Raw genomic sequence first — 21,564 nt, 5'->3', positions numbered from 1 at the left:
TATGAAAAAAGGGGGGAGAGGTCAGGAGACCACCTTTCTCCGCAGCAGTTTCTTTGGAGATCTTGGGAGGTCTGGAGACCACCAACCCCAGCAGCTTTTCCGCTGCTGGACTTGCCCAGGCTGAAGGAGTCAGTCTAGGAGCTGTCAGCCGCACCGTTGGCAGCATTTCCGCTGTCAGTGGTGCAGCGGGAGGAGAGGTTCGCCCCATTGTCAGCATGTCTGCTGACAGCATGGCCAGTAGCAGCCTGGCTACTGGTAACATTGCCACCTATCAACCCCTTAAAGTCCCTGTTCTTGGCCCAGGACTTTGAGAGAGACTTTTGGGATTTTAATGGGGGAGGTGGCCATTGAGGCCATGAGTGCCTTGCACAAGGAGGGTATATGTGGCAAAGTGCCCGCCCCTGTGTGTTTTTTATGTTGTATGTTGTGTGTTAATGTTGGTGTATAGTCATTGGTACACGGGATATAAATGGGGCTGTGTAACACAAGTGTTTAAAATGTATATTTGTATTTAGGCACAAGGATTGCACATCAGTTCACATGCAAGTAAAAAGTAATAATATATGAGCACGGGGAATTGCACTTTATTAATTCACGTGCAGTTGTACCGTGACTCCAATTGAATGATTGATTAGCAATCGAGTCTCGGTACAACTGCATAAAAGCTGCATGTTTTCACTCACACAGGGTTGTGTGTTCGGTGAGTGGAGAACGGGATTGGAGTCGGAGGTAATTGTAATAATAGTTCTAAATAGAAGCTCACGTGTTTTGTCTGTATAGTCCGTTTTGTTTGTCTTTTTGTTTTGGCGACCAGTGCAGTGTCCTGTGTCTTGTTTGTCTTTGCAACCTTTTATTTTCTGCTTGTTTAAATTATTAAATGCTGAGCGTTACCAATCGCTGAGCTCCACCCAACTCCATCTCTTTGTTGTTTATTTCCTGGTTCCTGTTTCTGGTCTGATGTCCCCCACTTCAGCTGTCTTTGTGACATATATATTAGTAACTGCGGGTGCCGCCCTCCTCTCCTAGCAAGGACTTTCCAGGATCCCTTGGCTGTGAAGTTTCCCCACAGCTGCCAGACAGGGACTATCCAGGATCTCTGGGCTGGGGAGTTTCCCATCGCCATCTACCTGTACCTTCCCTCATCAACTGTCAGGCAGGTTATTTCCAGCCATGTGCAGATTGGCTGGGATGGGCACTGCCTCCCTCTAGCTCTCTTATAAAAGGGGCTCTGAGCAGGACCTTGGGGTTAGCCTGGAGAAGAAGGAACTGGAAGAATTTGGTTTATTTAAACTGGCTATTTTGTTCTATTTATTTGTGTGGGAATAAACCAAGTGTTTACTTTAAGCAACTCTGTTTTGTGTCCTTCTTGACATTGCTTTTATATATATATATATATATATATATATATATATATATATATATATATATATATATATATATATATATATATATATACACACACACACACAGCAGCTCTGGAAAAATTGAGACCACTGCAAAATTATCAGTTTCTCTGGTTTTATTTATAGGTATGTGTTTGGGTAAAATGAACGTTTTATTCTATAAACTTCTTGATCACATTCTAGAGGTTTTCAATGGGGTTCAGGTCTGGAGATTGGGCTGGCCATGACAGGGTCTTGATCTGGTGGTCCTCCACCCACACCTTGATTGACCTGGCTGTGTGGCATGGAGCATTGCCCTGCTGGAAAAACCAATCCTCAGAATTGGGGAACATTGTCAGAGCAGAAGGAAGCAAGTTTTCTTCCAGGACAACCTTGTACATGGCTTGATTCATGCGTCCTTCACAATGACAAATCTGCCCGATTCCAGCCTTGCTGAAGCACCCCCAGATCATCACCGATCCTCCACCACATTTCACAGTGGGTGCGAGACATGTGGCTTGTAGGCCTCTCCAGGTCTCCGTCTAACCATTAGACGACCAGGTGTTGGGCAAAGCTGAAAATTGGACTCATCAGAGAAGATGACCTTACTCCAGTCCTCTACGGTCCAATCCTTGTGGTCTTTTGCAAACCTCAGCCTGGCTCTTCTTTGCTTCTCATTGATGAAGGGCTTTTTTCTAGCTTTGCACGACTTCAGCCCTGCCCCTAGGAGCCTGTTTCGAACCGTCCTTGCCATGCACTTCACCCCAGCTGCCGTTTGCCATTCTTTTTGTAGGTCACTTGCTGTCATCCTACGGTTGCTGAGTGACATTCGAATGAGTTGGCGGTCATCCCGGTCAGTGGAGAGTCGTTTTCGTCCTCTGCTGGTCTGTAGCTTTGTTGTCCCCAATGTGTGCTGCTTGACCTTGTTCTTTTGAACCGCCGTCTTTGAAATTTTAAGGATGGAAGCAACCCGACGCTCACTGTATCCCTCTGCCAGTAAAGCCAGAAATGAACCCTTCTTTTCCTCACTCAAAACTTTCCTTTTCAACTCTTTGGGCATGGTCAATAGTTTTTTTTTTTTTTATTCCAATTACTTTTGAAGTACTGCTAGCACTGTTTTGCCATCTAGCTGGTCCTATTGCAAGAGGATAGTGGTGAGCACAGGAGTGCTTTTTATACTTTTCCTCGTTTTAAATAAGATTTGGTTCAGGTGATTCCCTAATCAGTACCATTCAGTAGAATGAGGTGTGCCTGTGTTGGAATTCAACAGACACTGGAATGGAATGGCTGCCATACATGTATAGATGCTGATTTAAGAAATTTGCAGTGGTCTTTTACTTTTTTCCAGAGCTGTATATATGTATGTGTGTGTGTGTGTGTGTATATATGCTTGAAGCTTTTCACTACTTTTTTTTAATGTCAGAAACTGTGCTTTAATAACCAATTCCAAAATTGCCTGCAATCTTGCTTTGACTGCCCCCATGACCCATTCAAGTATTGTCAGTTTTTCTTTGTCAGCTGAACTTTCTTTCTTTTTGATGCAGTCATTGTAATTGAAACCTTGTTTTTATGATTTTTTTTACTCGTTTTGCTGTTGCTTTTTTTAATTAGGTCATAGTCCAAAAAATCTATTTAATGCAAAACGTTTGGCCATAGCTGAACTCTCCTTTCTTGTTCTGATCTTAGCTTTAAACCGTATATGCTAATGTTTTTTTTGACTGAAATCATTTTACACCAGGATGCTGAAAAGGGTCGTCCAGTTGTTTTTAACCCCCCCTTATATAAGTCTGATTCATTAATTTACAGTAGCATAAGAATGTGCTAGGTATCATTTAATACAGATTAGGTTGAATTCGGTATGGGGCTCAAATGCATTCATCTACCTAAAGCTTTATTAAACCAGTCAATCCGTTTAGCCAGATATTTACTAAATATCATTATATATTTTTTAAAAGTAGAGAACAATGTAATGGAAAGGGCCTAGCGAACACTTTTCTAGAGTATTTATTTATTTCTTGTTAATAACCTTAGCCCTGCCCGTAACATCATCACGTTGATCAGTTTATAGGCTACAAATGGGTATTAATGCTGTCATATGAACCACCTTTTGCTTGAAGACATTTCCCCTCCTTAAAACAAAGATGTAGGAGTGTTTAAATCAACAAGAAGTCTGTAATTTCTGTCACTTGAATGTTTCTACTTCAAGGTGGTCGTTCTATGCTAATTTAAGATTTCATTTTGCCATCAGAAATGGAGCGAAGCATTGAATACTTGCATATCCCTACCGTCTACTTGTCAGGCTCCACTGATATGTAAATAGTACCTGTTGCTTTAAATTTCCACTTACAAAGCCTTCTCTTCTGGGACAATTGGACATTTAAAGAAACCAGTGTTATTCTCACATGTACACATCAGTCTGATATGTGAATGTAATGCAATTTTTTACCCATGAAAAATACTTTTCTATTGTTAATCAAACGCAAAACTTGTTAATTTAATAGCTAAAAAGAAACATCTGCAACTTTCAAAACAAGTTCATCATGTATTCATCATATACTAACAGCATCGTGGTACTATCGATGATACAATTAAAAAAAAATAAAGATCAAATGTTAAAAATGAAGTGTTTTTGTACCTGAATAATACACGCATATTCACATCACGGCAATTACAATGATATACTTTAAAAACTAAAGCTTATACATTTTAATTGATTAAAATTCTAATAGTTTGTGGCTTTCTTTTTCAAATTGTATAATTGCCATGATGTATATAATTAAAACAAGCGCTATGTTCAGGTCTAGAAGCACATTACTTTTAAACAATGGACTGTATTCGCACTGTTCAGAAAAACTTTCTTATCGACTTTACTGTAATGATTTGTTTAGTTCTAGATAAAGGTACCAACAAAACGAAACATTTCCTCATAATTATATGTACCAAAATATGATCACAGGTTACGTTTATAGATGTGTGAAAAAAATGTCTGACAATAAAGTTTTGTAGCAACTATGCTTGTTTCATTTTTATCCCACATAAATTATACATGTTTAAATGTCTTTTCAAATTACAGCGCAAATATAGAATTTTGTATTTTGGAATCACTCACCGTTCTGTCAAAGATATTTTTGGGTTCTGTTGTCCAAGTAAAAAACCCAACTTCCTGTGGCTGTTGTCTGTGCCTGTTTGATGCTGACAATGAAGGCGTTGCCCACGAGTGTAGGTGGCAAATGTGAGCCATCTCTGGCCACTGCATTCACAGTAGAACAAAAAACAGAGCAAAGACATTGATGAGCCCTCTTTGGAGCAGACTACTTTTAGAATGGCAGAACCTGGTATGGACCTGGACCAGCTGAGTTACACAAAAAAAAAAAGACCAAAGCAGCCAGAGTCTGCTGAAAAGTAGTTAGTGTAAACAGGGTACTGATGTGCTCTACAACATCTAATGGCCAATCGAATCCTATCTTTCAGAGGTCTTGATTCATATGCTATTCAGCATTCAAGGTCAGCATGAGGTCTCTGCAGGAAGGAATGTGATACTAGTCTATACCACATGTGAAGTGGCATTAACTAGCACCCCCTAATGACCACATGGGAAGTAAAATGATATGGGGCAAACCCAAGACCAAGACTGCTTATTGCTGTGTTGAATTAAGTAAATTGTCTTATACCTCTTTAGAGATGTGCCGCGTTGAAAGAGTTAATACAGCTCTAGTCCTAACACAGGTAGCTCTTCATATCGCCATCATTAATAGAACATGATCTAACTGGTCTTTTTTATTTTGAGTTGGAGAAAAAGAGGGTGCTTACTTCTGTACATTTTGTGCCACTTTTAATGTACAGTATAATGAATGCAGATTATTTTCTATGATAGGATTTTAGCTCACTGTAAAATCTATCACTTGTAGGTATCAATGTTGGACCTGTAGTGGCAGGAGTCATTGGGGCCAGGAGACCACAATATGACATCTGGGGAAACACTGTTAATGTAGCCAGCAGAATGGACAGCACTGGAGTTCAAGGGAAAATACAAGTAAGTGCATTTTCTATTGTAAGCGGAGTTAAACACTGAAACCAGGACAGATTTGTTTAACATTTTTGATCAATGATTTACCTAACTACTGTAAAGGTGAAAACAAAGGTAAAGTAGAACTCCAGATTAATCACAATAATTGGGACCGAACCCTGTGCGTTTGTAAAAACATGCAGTTGATTTGTAACCTCCTAAAACATGATCTGTTCATTAATATATAACCAGAAAATAAAATTAAATATTGGTAAATTGAGGGGAACGGTAGTTCCTCGTGCCAAGTTATCATTGAGAACTACCAGACTGTACAGTAAGGATAGTTTACGTGTTTTCAGGGTATTGGTGCAACAAAAGTCAGCCAAAAGCACCATTTCACTTTTAGTTTGTAGTTCCCGACACTCTTAGGTGAAATGTAGAAAACAAAAGTTAATACTTGTGCTACAGTAAGAGAAATAAGTTGCCAAATTAAGCAGATTTTTGCAGACGCCAGGCACATTTATCCACACATATGTATATTACAGGACATCCGAGTTTAATGCAATTAATTTGTTTTGTCAACATGGAAATACACTAGGGAATGCATTTTATATTGACATCTGTATCATTATATTAAACAATTTACTGATATTTTTAAATGGATTAGTCGCACGCAAAAAAAAAAAACACAAACTTTTTTTTTTGAAGACCCCAGGGAGATTTATCCATGCATATGTATATTACAGGACATCAGAGTTTAATGACAGTTAATTTGTTTTGTCAATATACTAGGGAACGCACTTATTGTGACGTCGATATCATTCATATTAAATTATTTATGTTTTAAAATGGAACATTTGCATGCAATTTTTTTTTTTCTATAATATACATTTTAAAAAAGGTCTGGCATGCATGAGATTTAAAACTATAATAACCTTTAGTTTGCAAGTGTGTTGTGATATACTGTCAGCAGAGCTACATGATTAGTTGAGAAAACGAGTAGTATTTTGAAAGATAAAGCCAGCCAGCTGAGAATTCTTGGGACTTTGTTATTTTTTACATTTTGGAGATTTTTTTTAACCAAGTCTCATTCTCATCATTCTGAGATTCTGATCTTCATCTCTGAAAAATGTTGGTTTCCTGTCAGTGTAACACTCATTTTGGTCCCTATTGGTTCAAGGAAGTACGGTTCCTCCTCTCGATACTGGTTGATGAGAGTAACGCTATTTCTGGTCCCTGATGGACAAAAAGGAACGTTAATTTCTGAGAATTATCTATGTTGAAGGATAGCCTATATATTTGGTAAAAGTAATACATAAATAAATACATTAAGAATTATTGAAATAATTGAATACATAAATCAATACAAAGACATGTCTGTCTTTATATATCTTTTCACTATCAGACATAAACACTGCCATTTAATACTGTATGAAACGAAAATAAATACTCAACAGTTCTTGTTCAATTGTATATTAGTGAAGTTTTTTGTACATAAAGGTCGTCATGCTTTCATATATTTTTACTTGCAAATTTTATATATATATATATATATATTGGGCTTCAGACTGAAATTTACAAGATTTACAGTTTCATTTAAAAATTAAATTTTTGAATGCAATTCACTTATAAGTACACATCATATTATGAAATAGTGTTTATAGATAAATTTATACAGTTAACAGCATAGATAATCATGAAAAACCTGGTTTCAAGTAGGTGTACTCAAACTTTTGACTTGCACTGTGTGTGTGTGTGTGTATATATAATGTATACACACACACACTGAACAAAAATATAAACGCAACATGCAACAATTTCAAAGATTTTACTGAGTTACAGTTCATATAAGGCAATCAGTCAATTGAAATAAATTCATTAGGCCCTAATCTATGGATTTCACATGACTGGGAATACAGATATGCATCTGCTGGTCACAGATACCTTAAAGAAAAAAAAAGGTAGCGGCATGGATCAGAAAACCAGTCAGTATCTGGTGTGACCAGCATCTGCCTTATGCAGCGCGACACATCTCCTTCGCATAGAGTTGATCAGGCTGTTGATTGTGGCCTGTGGAAACTTGTCCCTCTTCAATGAGGAAGTTTCTGGATATTGGCGGGAACTGGAACACGCTGTCGTACACGTCGATCCAGAGCATCGCAAACATGCTCAGTGGGTGACATGTCTGGTGAGTATGCAGACCATGGAAGAACTGGGACATTTTCAGCTTCCAGGAATTGTGTCCGGATCTTGTCATGGTATCTCCGTGCATTCAAATTGCCATCGATAAAATGCATTTTTTTTCATTGTCCGTAGCTTATGCCTGCCCATACCATAACCCCACCGCCACCATGGGGCACTCTGTTCACAACGTTGACATCAGCAAACCGCTCGCCCACACGACGCCATACTCGCTGTCTGCCATCTTTCCGGTACAGTTGAAACCGAGATTCATCCGTGAATAGCACACTTCTCCAGCGTACCAGTGGCCACCGAAGGTGAGCATTTGCTCACTGAAGTAGAGTGGCTGGTCTCAGATGATCCTGCAGGTGAAGAAGCCGGATGTGGAGGTCCTGGGCTGCCGTGGTTACACGTGGTCTGCAGTTGAGGCCGGTTGGACGTACTGCCAAATTCACTAAAACAACGTTGGAGGGGGCTTAGGTCTTGTAAGTTAAGAGACCGTTCTCGGCAACCACCTTGTAAGGACGATAGTCTTACGATTAACGTGCGAGGGAGTTTGTACATCTGTAAACAACCTGGTGTGGTTGTGACAAAACTGCACATTTTAGAGTTGCCTGTGTAATGATCATACTAGTACTGCTCACTAACAGGGATGTAAACAAATTTGTGCACAAATTTTGAGAGAAATAAGCTTTTTGTGCATATGGAAAATTTCTGGGATCTTTTATTTCAGCTCATGAAACATGGGACCAACACTTTACATGTTGCGTTTATATTTTTGTTTAGTGCATATAATATAATATAAAATTCCAAAATGTTTTTCCAATATTACAACACAATTCCAAAATGTTTTTCCAATATTACAACAGCAAGAGAACATTCAAAGAGGAGATTAAATGTTTGAGATACAAATGGCAAAATCGTAGATGAAGAAAAAAAAAATAGCAAATATATTAAATGATTACTTTTCACAAGTTTTTACAAAGGAAGATACTGACAACATGCACCACATGTCATCCAGTTCCTATCCAGTTTTAAATAACTTTAGCATAACTGAGGCAGAAGTGTTAAAGGGACTAGGAGCTCTTAAAATAAACAAATCCCCTGGGCTGGATGAGATCCTCCCAGTAGTACTCAAAGAAATGAAAGAAGTAATTTACAAACCGCTAACCAAGATCATGCAGCAGTCTCTTGACACAGGGGTGGTACCGACAGACTGGAAAATTGCAAACGTAATACCGATCCACAAAAAGGGAAACAAAACTGAACCAGGTAACTACAGACCAGTAAGCCTGACTTATATTATATGCAAACTTATGGAAACTATAATAAGATCCAAAATGGAAAATTACCTATATGGTAACAGGGTCCTGGGAGACAGTCAACATGGTTTTAGGAAAGGGAGATCGTGTCTAACTAACTTGCTTGATTTTTTTGAGGATGCAACATCGATAATGGATAATTGCAAAGCATATGACATGGTTTATTTAGATTTCCAGAAAGCTTTTGACAAAGTCCCGCACAAAAGATTAATTCTCAAACTGAACGCAGTTGGGATTCAAGGAAACACATGTACATGGATTAGGGAGTGGTTAACATGTAGAAAACAGAAAGTACTGATTAGAGGAAAAACCTCAGAATGGAGTGTGGTAACCAGTGGTGTACCACAGGGATCAGTATTAGGTCCTCTGCTATTCCTAATCTACATTAATGATTTAGATTCTGGTATAGTAAGCAAACTTGTTAAATTTGCAGACGACACAAAAGTAGGAGGAGTGGCAAACACTGTTGTAGCAGCAAAGGTCATTCAAAATGATCTAGACAAGATTCAGAACTGGGCAGACACATGGCAAATGACATTTAATAGAGAAAAGTGTAAGGTACTGCACGCAGGAAATAAAAATGTACATCATAAATATCATATGGGAGATACTGAAATTGGAGAAGGAATCTATGAAAAAGACCTAGGAGTTTTTGTTGACTCAGAAATGTCTTCATCTAGACAATGTGGGGAAGCTATAAAAAAGGCTAATAAGATGCTTGGAAAAGTGTTGAATTTAAATCAAGGGAAGTAATGTTAAAACTGTACAATGCACTAGTAAGACCTCATCTTGAATATTGTGTGCAGTTCTGGTCACCTCGCTATAAAAAAGATATTGCTGCTCTAGAAAGAGTGCAAAGAAGAGCGACCAGAATTATTCCGGGCTTAAAAGGCATGTCATATGCAGACAGGCTAAAAGAATTGAATCTGTTCAGTCTTGAACAAAGAAGACTATGTGGCGACCTCATTCAAGCATTCAGAATTCTAAAAGGTATTTAGACCTGAAAAAAGAAACAAGGACCAGGGGTCACAAATGGAGATTAGACAAAGGGGCATTCAGAACTGAAAATAGGAGGCACTTTTTTACACAGAGAATTGTGAGGGTCTGGAATCAACTCCCCAGTAATGTTGTTGAAGCTGACACCCTGGGATCCTTCAAGAAGCTGCTTGATGAGATTTTGGGATCAATAAGCTGCTAACAACCAAACAAGCAAGATGGGCCGAATGGCCTCCTCTCGTTTGTAAACTTTCTTATGTTCTTGTATGTGTGTGTGTATATATATATATATATATATATATATATATATATATATATATATATATATATATATATATATATATATATATATATATATATATATATATATATATATATATATATATATATATATATATATATATATATATATATATATATATATATATATATATATATATATATATATATATATATATATATATATATATATATATGTATGTATGTGTATATAATATATATATGTGTGTGTGTGTGTGTGTATATATATATATATATATATATACATACATACACACACACACATACAGACTTGCTCAAATTTGTTGGTACCCCTCCACAAAAAACGAATGCACATTTTCTCTGAAATAATTTGAAAAAAGTAATTGGCATCCACTATTGTTTATTCCATATTTAATAGAAATCAGACTTTGCTTTTGATTTTTTATTCAACATAATACTGTAAATAATAAAACAAATGAAAATGGCATGGACAAAAATGATGGGACCGCTAACCTAATATTTTGTTGCACAACCTTTAGAGGCAATCACTGCAATCAAACGTTTTCTGTAGCTCTCAATGAGACTTCTGCACCTGTTAACAGGTAGTTTGGCCCACTCTTCCTGAGCAAACTACTCCAGCTGTCTCAGGTTGTATGGGTGCCTTCTCCAAACTGCACATTTCAGCTATTTCCATAGACGTTCGATAGGATTCAGATCAGGACTCATAGAAGGCCACTTCAGAATAGTCCAATGTTTTTGTTCTTATCCATTCTTGGGTGCTTTTAGCTGTGTGTTTTGGGTCATTATCATGTTGGAGGACCCATGACCTGCGACTGAGACAGAGCTTTTTGACACTGGGCAGTACGTTTCGCTCCAGAATGCCTTGATAGTCTTGAGATTTCATTGTGCCCTGCACAGATTCAAGGCACCCTGTGTCCAGTCTGCCTTTTTTATGGTTTTCTTTCAAAAGTGGAGTCTTCCTGGGTCTTCTTCCTTGGAGCTCACTTTCACTCAAAAAACAACAGATGGTGCGATCAGAAACTGACTTACCTTCATCTTGGAGTTCAGCTTGTATCTCTTTGGCAGTTATCCTTGGTGCTTTTTCTACCATTTGCACTATCCTGCTGTTCAATCTGGGGTCAATTTTCCTCTTGGGGCCCCGCCCAGGGAGTTTGTCTACAGTTCCATGGACCTTAAACTTCTTAATATTATTTGCAACTGATGTCACAGGAACATCAAGCTGCTTGGAGATGGTCTTGTAGCCTTTACCTTTACCATGCTTGTCTATTATTTTCTTTCTGATCTCCTCAGACAACTCTCTCCTTTGCTTTCTCTGGTCCATGTTCAGTGTGGTGCACACAATGATACCAAACAGCACAGTGACTACTTTTCTACATTTAAATAGGCTGAATGACTGATTACAAGATTGGAGACGTGTGATACTAATTAAAGAAACTAATTAGTTTGAATCATCACTATAATCCAATTATTTATTATATTTTCTAAGGGGTACCAACAAATGTGTCCAGGCCATTTTAGAATATCTTTGTAGAATAAGCAATAATTAATCTCTTTTCACAGCTTCTTTGCTTTATTCTATGACATACCAAAGGCATGCAAGTATACATCATAAAATAGTTTTCAATTTCATCACTTTTCAGTGTGTGTGTGTGTGTGTGTGTGTGTGTGTGTGTGTGTGTGTGTGTGTGTGTGTGTGTGTGTGTGTGTGTGTGTGTATATATATATATATATATATATATATATATATATATATATATATATATATATATATATATATATATATATATATATATATATATTAGCTCAAAGAGCCGGCTGCCCATCTTTCTCAAGGGAGCCTGTGTTTGAATCAAAACATTGGAGGTATTTATAGGTGTTTGACAGCATGACAACTACTTGTATAACTACTATATAACTACTTATATCTTTAAATCCATATTAATTCTAATTAACATTATTTTATATAAACTTATATTTATATTATCATGCAGTGCTGCCTGTGAGGATCAGCCTTGATATGGTCTCCCCAGCGCGTCAGCATGCACAACTTATGAATTAATTTTGTTTATTTAATTATTTTTAACTTTTATGTATTTATTGGAATTAATTAGTTCATTCCTTTCTGTTGAGTCCCGCTGGCATAATTGTGTTCAGTCTATTTATCAGTTTACTTTCTTTTATTCTTCTGTGTGTTACATTGTCTAATTTTAGCTGTTCAAATACTACAAACTTTACATCCTTTATGTCATGTCCTTGACTAGTGAAGTGCTGTACTATTGGTTCATTCATTTTTTTTTTTATTTCTAATTAATGAAAGGTTGTTCTGAATTATTTTATATAAAGTTGTTCCAGTCTCTCCAACATATTTAATTTCATCACATTTTTCACAGGCTATTCCTTAAACAACATTGCTATTTTTACAGTAGATATTAGTTTTTAGTGGATATGTGGTGTTCTTATGTTTAATTATATTTTTACTTTTGTCCATGTATTTACAAACTTTACATGTACTAGTGCAAGTATTTCTAGAACCTATTCTGTCAGTTATTCTTTTATGTTTACTGTGAACTAGAATATCACCTAAATTAGCTTCTCTTTTGAATGCTACAACTGGGGCCTTAAGAAATACTTTTTTCAATTTTTCTGAATTATGTAGAATCCGCAAGTGTTTCCAAACTATCTTAGAAATATTAGGCAAAAGTTTAGAGTACATCATTACTAATGGGACTCTCTTGACCTTTTTATCTCTATTTTTATAATCTAGTAGATCATCTCTTTTTAGTTTATCCACTTTTCTTAACTCTGTCTCTATAATTCTTTCTTTGTATCCTCTTTTTGTAAAGATTTGTTTTTTAATGCATGTCTTTCTTTTACACAGTCCCTTTTTTTAGAGCATATTCTTCGTATTCTTATTCCTACCCCCTTTGGGATTGCCCTTTTTAGTGTGTATTGGATGTGCAGAGGACATGTGTAAATACTGGTGCATGTCAGTAGGTTTAGGTCAGTCTCAATTGAACCTTCTTCAAGTTTTACTGTGGTATCTAAAAATTCTATTTCTTTTCTTGTCCATCGAAGGTCCACCTTAATATTACTATGTATTTCATTTGCCATTTTTTGAAACTAGATAATAGATTCTTCTCCATGTGTCCAAACCCGAAAAATATCTACAAACTGAATGTATTCTAAAGGTTCTCTTTTTGATTTTCTAAGTAATTGTTCTTCCCATTTCCCCATGTATGTACTGGCAAAATGCATTCCTAAATTAGATCCTATTGCGGTACCATCATTTTGTTTGTAATTTTTATCAACAACTGTAAAATAACTGTTTTCTAAAACTACGTTAATCATGTTCAGCAACTCTGCTGTTGGTATTGATTTATCTAGTCTATTATCTAGTGCTTTTTGACAAGCTTCTGAAGTTTCTTTACGAGGGACCTTGGACACAAAGATTTTACATCTGTGCAAAATAATATATTGTAAACGAGCTGCACTCACTCAGGTTCGTTTGCCCCTTTAAGAACATAGCCCCAGACAGAAGAATTGCAGTTTTAGCGCTGATGAGCTAATTTTTATTAAACACACAAAATAAACCAAAAACAAATAAACGAAAACAAACACCTAGCTCCTTCAGAGCACTATCTAAACAGTCAGGATCACCCTAACTAACACACCAGACAGCTAAGCTGTTTACCAGTACACAAACACATAGTTAAACACACAGTACTCACAGTTATGACTGCTCAGAAACACGGCACACACCTTCCTGCTTCCTTCTCCACAGCAGTCCCGAGCAGACCGGCTGCACCTGGCACTAATTTACAATAAATAATTTATATATATATATATATATATATATATATATATATACATACATACACACACACACACACACACACATAGTGCCTTGCAAAAGTATTCAGACCCTTCCTGTGGTGTCCCATTCTGTGAAATTACAAAATGATGCACGCACGCATTGAATAATATTTTATTCAAAACTTGAATGCTCAAACTGAAGACTTCTAAGTAAGGTAAGAGAAGTTACAGTAAATGTCAGCAAAAACTAAAGAGAAAAAACTGAAATATGCTGATTGCATAAGTATTCAGACCCGTCAACTCAAATATTTGGTGTAAGCACCTTTGGCAGCAATTACAGCCACAAGTTTTTTTAGGTAAGTTTCTACCAACTTTGCACACCGGCTTGGTGCAATTTGTGCCCATTCTTGGCAGATTTGCTCCTGATTTCAAGTTTCTTGGGGATCACTTACAGACAGTACTTTTCAAGACTTTCCACAGATTCTCAATAGGATTCAAGTCAGGACTTTGACTGGGCCACTCAAGGGCATTCTTATTCTTAAGTCTCTCCAGTGTAGCCTTGTGCTTTGGATCATTGTCCTGCTGAAAGGCGATTTTTCACCCCAGTTTTAAGTCTTTAGCAGACTGAAACGGGTTTTCCTTTAGTATTTGCCTGTACTTTGCTCAATCCATTTTTCCTTCAATCCTAGCAAGCTTTCCAGTCCCTGCTGAGGAGAAGCATACCCATAACGTGATGCTGTCACCACCATGCTTGACTGTAGGGATGGTGTTGACTGGGAGATGTGTTGGGTCCGCACCAATCGTAACGCTTGGCAATTAGACCAGAAAGTTCCAATTTGGTCTTGTCTGACCACAACACCTTTTGACACATTTTTGCAGGATCAGTCAGGTGCTTTGTTGCAAACGTCGTGCAGGCTTTGAGATGGCTTATTTTTAGTAATGGCTTCCTTCTTGCCACCCTGCCATATAAGCTACTTTTGTGAAATGTTCTGGATATTGTTGACTGATGCACATTTTCTCCCATCTCAGCCATTGAACTCTGTAGCTCTTTCAAAGCTGTCGTTGGCCTCACAGTTGCATCCCTCACCAGTTTCCTCCTTGCCCGGCTGCTTAGTTTGGAGGGACGACCTGATCTAGGCAGTGTCTGAGTGGTACAATGCACCTTCCATTTCTTGATGATTGAGTAGACTCTGCTCACAGGGATATTTATAGACTTCGATATTTTTTTGTACCCTTCTCCTGATCTGTGCTTTTCTTTTCTGATGCCTAAAGTTTCCCCGCTAACTTCCCATGTTCCCTCTTGGGACTGTAATAAAAGAATGAGGTTTGTCCTCCCCGATTCCGGGCTATATTCTTGCGTCGGTATAGATTGCTTGGTAGCTCCTGACACTGGCGTTCTGTTGGGTCTCTGTTTACATTTGACCAGCAGTCCCGCTGTCATTCTCTCAGAAAGGCCGACCTGAGGAGTAGCAGAGCATTATTATTATAGGTTAAGCGCCACTCAAGACCTGCCTCTCAACCACCAAGAGAGAAAGAGAAAAAGCGAGCCCTCTCCCAGCCTCCCCGTGTCACTGCCACAATTGACAGGCAGGCCCTCCAAGGCTCCCGAGCTCCCCCTGCAGGATCATGCACACACCAAAGAGCCAGTACAGGTCCCCCTCCCTGTTAGTTACAAAGACATTTAGTAGAAAAGTCTGCTGTTTTAATACTTTCGACATGGCAGTTATATAGACTACATTTGAAAAATAACCTTGAGTAATTTCTCTTTCCTTTATATTACAGATAACTGAAGATGTGTATCGAATACTCACAAAGTGCGACTATGTGTTTGTGTGTCGGGGGAAGGTCAGTGTGAAAGGAAAAGGAGAAATGCTGACATATTTCCTGGAGGGGAAATCCAATGGTCCTAACCTACAGACCAGGTCAGCTAGTCTTGAAAAGAAAAAGTACCCTTATGGGAGAGCCAACGTTCAAACAAAGTTGGGCACTAGCTGTCCTTTAGTATCGCCTGTAGCGAGCTTCACAGTGAAAGCTGGCCTTGGAACCATTCGGGCCTCTAGTGCACTTTCAAACCAGACTGCGCATTGCCTTCCATCTGTGCAGGAAGCATGAAAACATGCCATTTTGGTCAAGGACACGTTTTGATTGCAAGAGATTAACATTAAGCAGACTATACAACAAGTTTATGGAAAGGCCATCTCAATAGAAATTTCAATTAAGTTATGCCTGAATTCTCATCGGAAGATGTTAGGTAATGACACATCCAACTATGACTGCAATCCAACCAAAGAAAACTTTGGGTCCCTCTAAAAATAACTTTTGGAAAGCTAACAAGGGCTAACACTTTGTTAGGACAGGTCCTAATCTGAGGTTTGAAAGTGCTTATATAAATTTCAGATACTTTTTACACTCTTAATGTGCTTTTTCTTGTATTTCAAACTGGATGGAACCACATTTCAAGTAAACAATAAACTCTTCCAGTAAATCATTAGAGTTTAAACCGAGAATAAAAGATTCAAATATACCAAAATTTGTTTAATGGTATATAACAATAAGTCACTCCTACTTAAATAGGTAAGAAATCGTGGAAGAGAATGGGGCTGATTTATTCAACATACTTTGACATTTTAAGAACTTTACATAATAATCAAATGAGTATAAAATGTTCCATTCCACTCCACTGACACAAATATGTATTTTCATCCTGGGGGTGGGGAAAGGTTAATATAACTGCTGTTAATAGAACATTTATTTATGCCACATGGGAACATGTAGCGCAATATGTGCCCTTTTAAATTGTGCAAGTTAGTATAGACTGTGAGAAATGTCTATGGCCTATTCAATCTGAAGGAGTAACATAAAGAGCATCCAAGTGATGCCTAGTGTTGTACGGCAATGTTTTATGTGTTTAGGAACAAAAACACATTTTATCTCTGTTTAGTATGTTGGTTGATGAAAACTTACAGATAATAAGAGCAAATAGCCCAAAGGTTAGGCATGACATTATTTAATCCTACCCTGTCAGTGGAAATGTTGGTATTCAGAAAATGGTGAACCTAACTGAGGTGGAAAAAAAAGTGTGAGTACATTCGACTCTATACCCAACAAGATAATACTCAACAAGATAAGTGTATAACTGATTTCCACTTTTTACTGAAGCCCATGTTAGGTGTGAAAAAGAAAATATAGCTCACCTTTAAAGTTCTAGGTCCCTGTCAGAGCAGTGTTCTGAAGTACAGTGTAATATAATCTACATAATTATTGTTACAGAAGTGGTCACCCAGTGTACTGTTAAGTTGACATATTGAAGATATGAGTGTAAATATGAATCGTACTTGAAGATCTCAAACGGCTCTCTCCTAATATAGTATTGCAATGATGATGTTTTCAAGGAATGTTTTAAAAAGTTACATTTACAAAGGTTTGTTTGGTATTTATTTGCCCGTAATGTAAATGGACCATCATAGATTCCTGAAAGCATTCCATAATTCATACAATGTGAAATACGCTACTAGTAAATTGCCTGATGGTTTCCACTCTTACAGTACACACTCAGGAACTAATAAGTTCTAATCTTCCAAATGAAATGTCTTAATAGAATAGAATGATGTCATAGGGGAACATCTTCAAATGTGCTAATCCCTTAAAAAAATAAACATTTTATATTAATGTATTGACTTTTGATCATACTTTCTAAGGAAATACATCAAGAGAACAACTATAGAACCGGGAATGCCACTGGCTTTCTTAACAACTTACCATCTCTAAATTCTACGTCCTTCATATATATATATATATATATATATATATATATATATATATATATATATATATATATATATATATATATATATATATATGTGTTGTCAGTCTTTTGCTTTAAAAATATTTTGTATTGCAGTGAGTTTTTTTTTTAATTTAATGATTAAAAAAAATGTGTTTTATTGCCTTATTACTTACCATCTGCAGTGTTTAAAATGTTTGCCTTTTGAATAGTCACTTCAAATATGTTGTAATTTTTTAAATAGAAGGCACTACATAGTATAAATGATGTATTCTGCAGAGAAGGCACACTTTCAAACAAAATGACAAGTTTTTGTAATGAATCAACTTTTTTGTGTAAATATAAAACAGTATAGCACAGGTGTGTGTGTGTGTGTGTGTGTGTGTGATATATATATATATATATATATATATATATATATATATATATATATATATATATATATATATATATATTGAGTTTCATGTAATTATAAAAAAATGCATTATTACTGGTCAAACCATGCATACAGTATAAGGCAAATGTTAACATCCTCACTCAACCAATAAATTTAAGTGGCAATGAAGCAATTAATTTCTGCCAACTAAGATTGTACCTGCCATTAATTCAGTAAAACATACAGTTTAACTTAGCCGTATTTTAAAATAAATAAAATAACATTTTATTGATATCTCAATAACTACAGTATTTAAGCTGTATACATGGTATTAGTATTATGTTTGGTACCCTGAAAAAAACAGTATTTACATGTGTTCTCCCTGAATATCAAAATCAATGGTTTGCACAAATGTTAACAAATTTATCATAAGAAATGTAAAGGCATGCAGGAAGCTTGTATTAACTGTTTGTGTTTATGCCATTGGTAACTATGTGGTGGTCAATTGCTGATGTCATTTTTGTATTTCAGATTGTCCTTGATTCAATATAATTTCAATGCAAGATTATCTGATACTATACAGATTTCCGCTAGACATTTTTGACCTTAATTAGAATGAGCAGCTATTCCCTGAAAGTGACATTTTGTATTGAAAATGCAAAGCACAGAATTATCATTTCCGTGTTCCGGTATGCTCTGTCTGTAAGGTATTGAAGTGCTTTATATCTATTCCTCCTGCAGTGTCTCAACAGCTTTAATCTTGGTGTTCAGTTCTGCATGAAACTCTCATTTAGTACTCAGCCTTACTGTTTTATGGGTTTTAAAGCTACAGTGTCTTCTTGTCTGTGACCAAAGTAGCTGAAACCCAGAAAATCTAACTGTTTCTGTGTATAAGCATGGACTGATATTATAAAATGTGCTTCAGTTGCAATGCATGATGGTGCCAAATGCCTACTTGAATGTAAAGTTGAATTTCCCAGATTCACAAAGTGTGCAGGCATCCCTGTATCTGGTGCATTGTCAGTGCATCTCTAAATGCAGTCAGTACTATAAAGAGCCAATGTGGGAAACCCTCACTTGATGTAACAACATATAGGAAATCTGCGGAAGGAAGGAATGTAAATAGAATAGGTCTCAGTATTCAGTGTTTTCTTTTCTTATTCAGGTTGTGGTTGCACATGATGTTGAGCCCAGGTCCTTTACTCTGAAAAGCTCAGTTTGAATGCTGACAGAGTAGAACATTGGGTTCATTCTGTACAAGACTTCCTGCCAGTTGAGGTAAACTGTTATTTCTTAGTACAGCCACATAGTATTTGTTGAGGTTCTAAGTGTTCCTGCTTTTGTTATACAACTCTTTCTGCAATCAGAAACTATGTGGTGCATTGTAGTTTTTGTGGGCTCTGTGTTTTCAGGGGCCAAACAAGAAACAGTAGAAGAGAAAATTGTAGGCTGGAGGTGTTATATATCGTGGCCTACTTTCATTTTTTGTAACTATTTGCAATAGGTCTATCTCAGTGTACAATCACTAGTAAACGTGTGCTTTTAATGTTAATTAGCTGTTTTCATAATCAATACGGGTCTATTTTGTAAGTAAATATGATATTGTAGAGTATCTTCTAGTCTTTTTCAAAACTGGTAAACTAATCTGAACAACTAAATATTTGTCCTATTTCTATGTTTCAAGTGGATTGATTACAATGTTAAATGTGAATGTACATTTCTTATTGCAACTTTTATACTTAGTGTTTGCACTAATATAATTAATGGAGCATTATGAGAAAGTAAAGAAAATCATTGCTGAATTAAAACACTGTATATTATTTAATATGTGTGTTTGTGTGTGTGTGACCAATCAGTGAATTCCCCAATCACAGAAAAAGTATTGACTTACAGAAAGAGTGAATGTAAAAACATGAGACATTTTTTTCTTATTTCTCTGTATTTCTAAAATGCAGACTAATGTCCATTTGGACCTACTTGTAGAACACCAAACTCCATTTCAGACTGTATTGGTTAGCTGACGAGTCCAGATATATCATAGTAAAAATGTGTATGATGGCACATGGAACAATATCAGATTGCTCACTGTTCAAACTGCAGTGAAAAAAAAAATGTCATATTTTCTTATGCGTTGTACCTAGTCTGTCCTGTTTTGTTTCAGTGTGTTCAATGCTTTTCTCCAAGGAGAATCTGCCCCTAACCAACACGTCATCAGCAAGCGCTTAAAGGCTCTGTGGGTTATTCTCCCATGTTGCTTCTTTTGTTTTGGCCTCTCAGTCACATGCTGGGAAGCCAAAACTGGGGAAGGGCTGCCCTTAGCCATGGATTCCCTGAGGTTTCCCTTACATCAAAAATAAAAAAAAAATATGTGAGTAGGGTTTTTTTTTCCTTACCTGAGTGCTGAGCGGTTCATATCTAGTTCTGTGGGGTGCGTGGTCAGGCTGGAGAGGCTGGTCTCTTTCTCCTAGCACAGTCATGCTGTGGATTCGGGTGGTGTCTCAGCTACTCATTTTCATCAATGTTTCAATATTTTGGGGGTTAGGTGGCAGTGCACCACGTGGGCTGCGTTAATCATTATTATTATTTTTCCATTCATGGTTTGGCGGCCTCTTCTTTTGGGGGGAGGTGGCCCATAGCCGCGTCTATTTGCGGCACTGGGATGCATATAACTGTTCCTGTTTTTCCAGCTGGCCTCGCACAGGTAGCCGATGAGCACCCACAGATGAGGCCTCCGGCCAAATCTATCATTCACTGATCTGTCATTCTGTCATTCACTATCATTCCCTGAGCACTCATCACAGTTCATTAATTCACCTGCAATTGCAATCAATAAATCATTTATTCATTGCGGATTCTCCATGCTGAATTGTTATTTAGAAAAATGCAATTTTGTTTTTGCTTATAAAATAGACCAACATTGTCCCATGTTCCATCATGTAGCTATATCTGGACATGTTTTGGTTAAAAGCTCTTCATTGGCCATGTTTACAGCACATAAAAGTAAACAGTATGCTGTAGCCATACCTTTGTTATAAAATATTTCTGATACCTGCTTTTAAGAGGTGGTAAAAGTAAAAACATGTATTATACATGTTTTTTAAAAATTCCATATGCAGTCTATTATAACAATTCAGTTCAATTGAGTGCTGCGTTTGTGTGCTGTCTATCCCAATCTTTTAAATCAGTTGCTTTTAGCAGGTAGGATTCTATCAATTCTGTAAAGCTGTGATGTTGGTACAGTAGTAGTGCAACTATTATGTAGGCTATTCCATACCCCATGTAAGTAGTTTGAATCCTGTATCTTGTTTTTCACACATATCATTTTAACACAGGACATTTTTTACCTAATACTTGAACAAAGATGAAATAAGAGAATCAAGATTGCATTGCCTGTGCTAACCCTTTGCTGCCCAGTGTCCAAT

At 36.9% G+C, this 21,564-nt stretch overlaps 1 protein-coding gene across 1 annotated transcript in view; it reads left to right on the top strand.

The window, feature by feature from the left end:
* Nucleotides 1-17,751, top strand: part of LOC121313146 (adenylate cyclase type 1-like) — a 157,950-nt gene extending 140,199 nt beyond the window's left edge. The window contains exons 19-20 of the mRNA XM_041245361.1: nt 5,291-5,415; nt 15,765-17,751. Of these exons, the coding sequence (XP_041101295.1) occupies nt 5,291-5,415; nt 15,765-16,094 (455 nt within the window). The 3' untranslated portion in view covers nt 16,095-17,751. The remainder of the gene's footprint in view (nt 1-5,290; nt 5,416-15,764) is intronic.
* Nucleotides 17,752-21,564: the final 3,813 nt, after the last annotated feature.

This window comes from Polyodon spathula, chromosome 3 (assembly GCF_017654505.1).
Source record: "Polyodon spathula isolate WHYD16114869_AA chromosome 3, ASM1765450v1, whole genome shotgun sequence".
Classification (NCBI taxonomy): domain Eukaryota; kingdom Metazoa; phylum Chordata; class Actinopteri; order Acipenseriformes; family Polyodontidae; genus Polyodon; species Polyodon spathula.
This window is presented reverse-complemented; position numbering and strand designations above follow the sequence as displayed.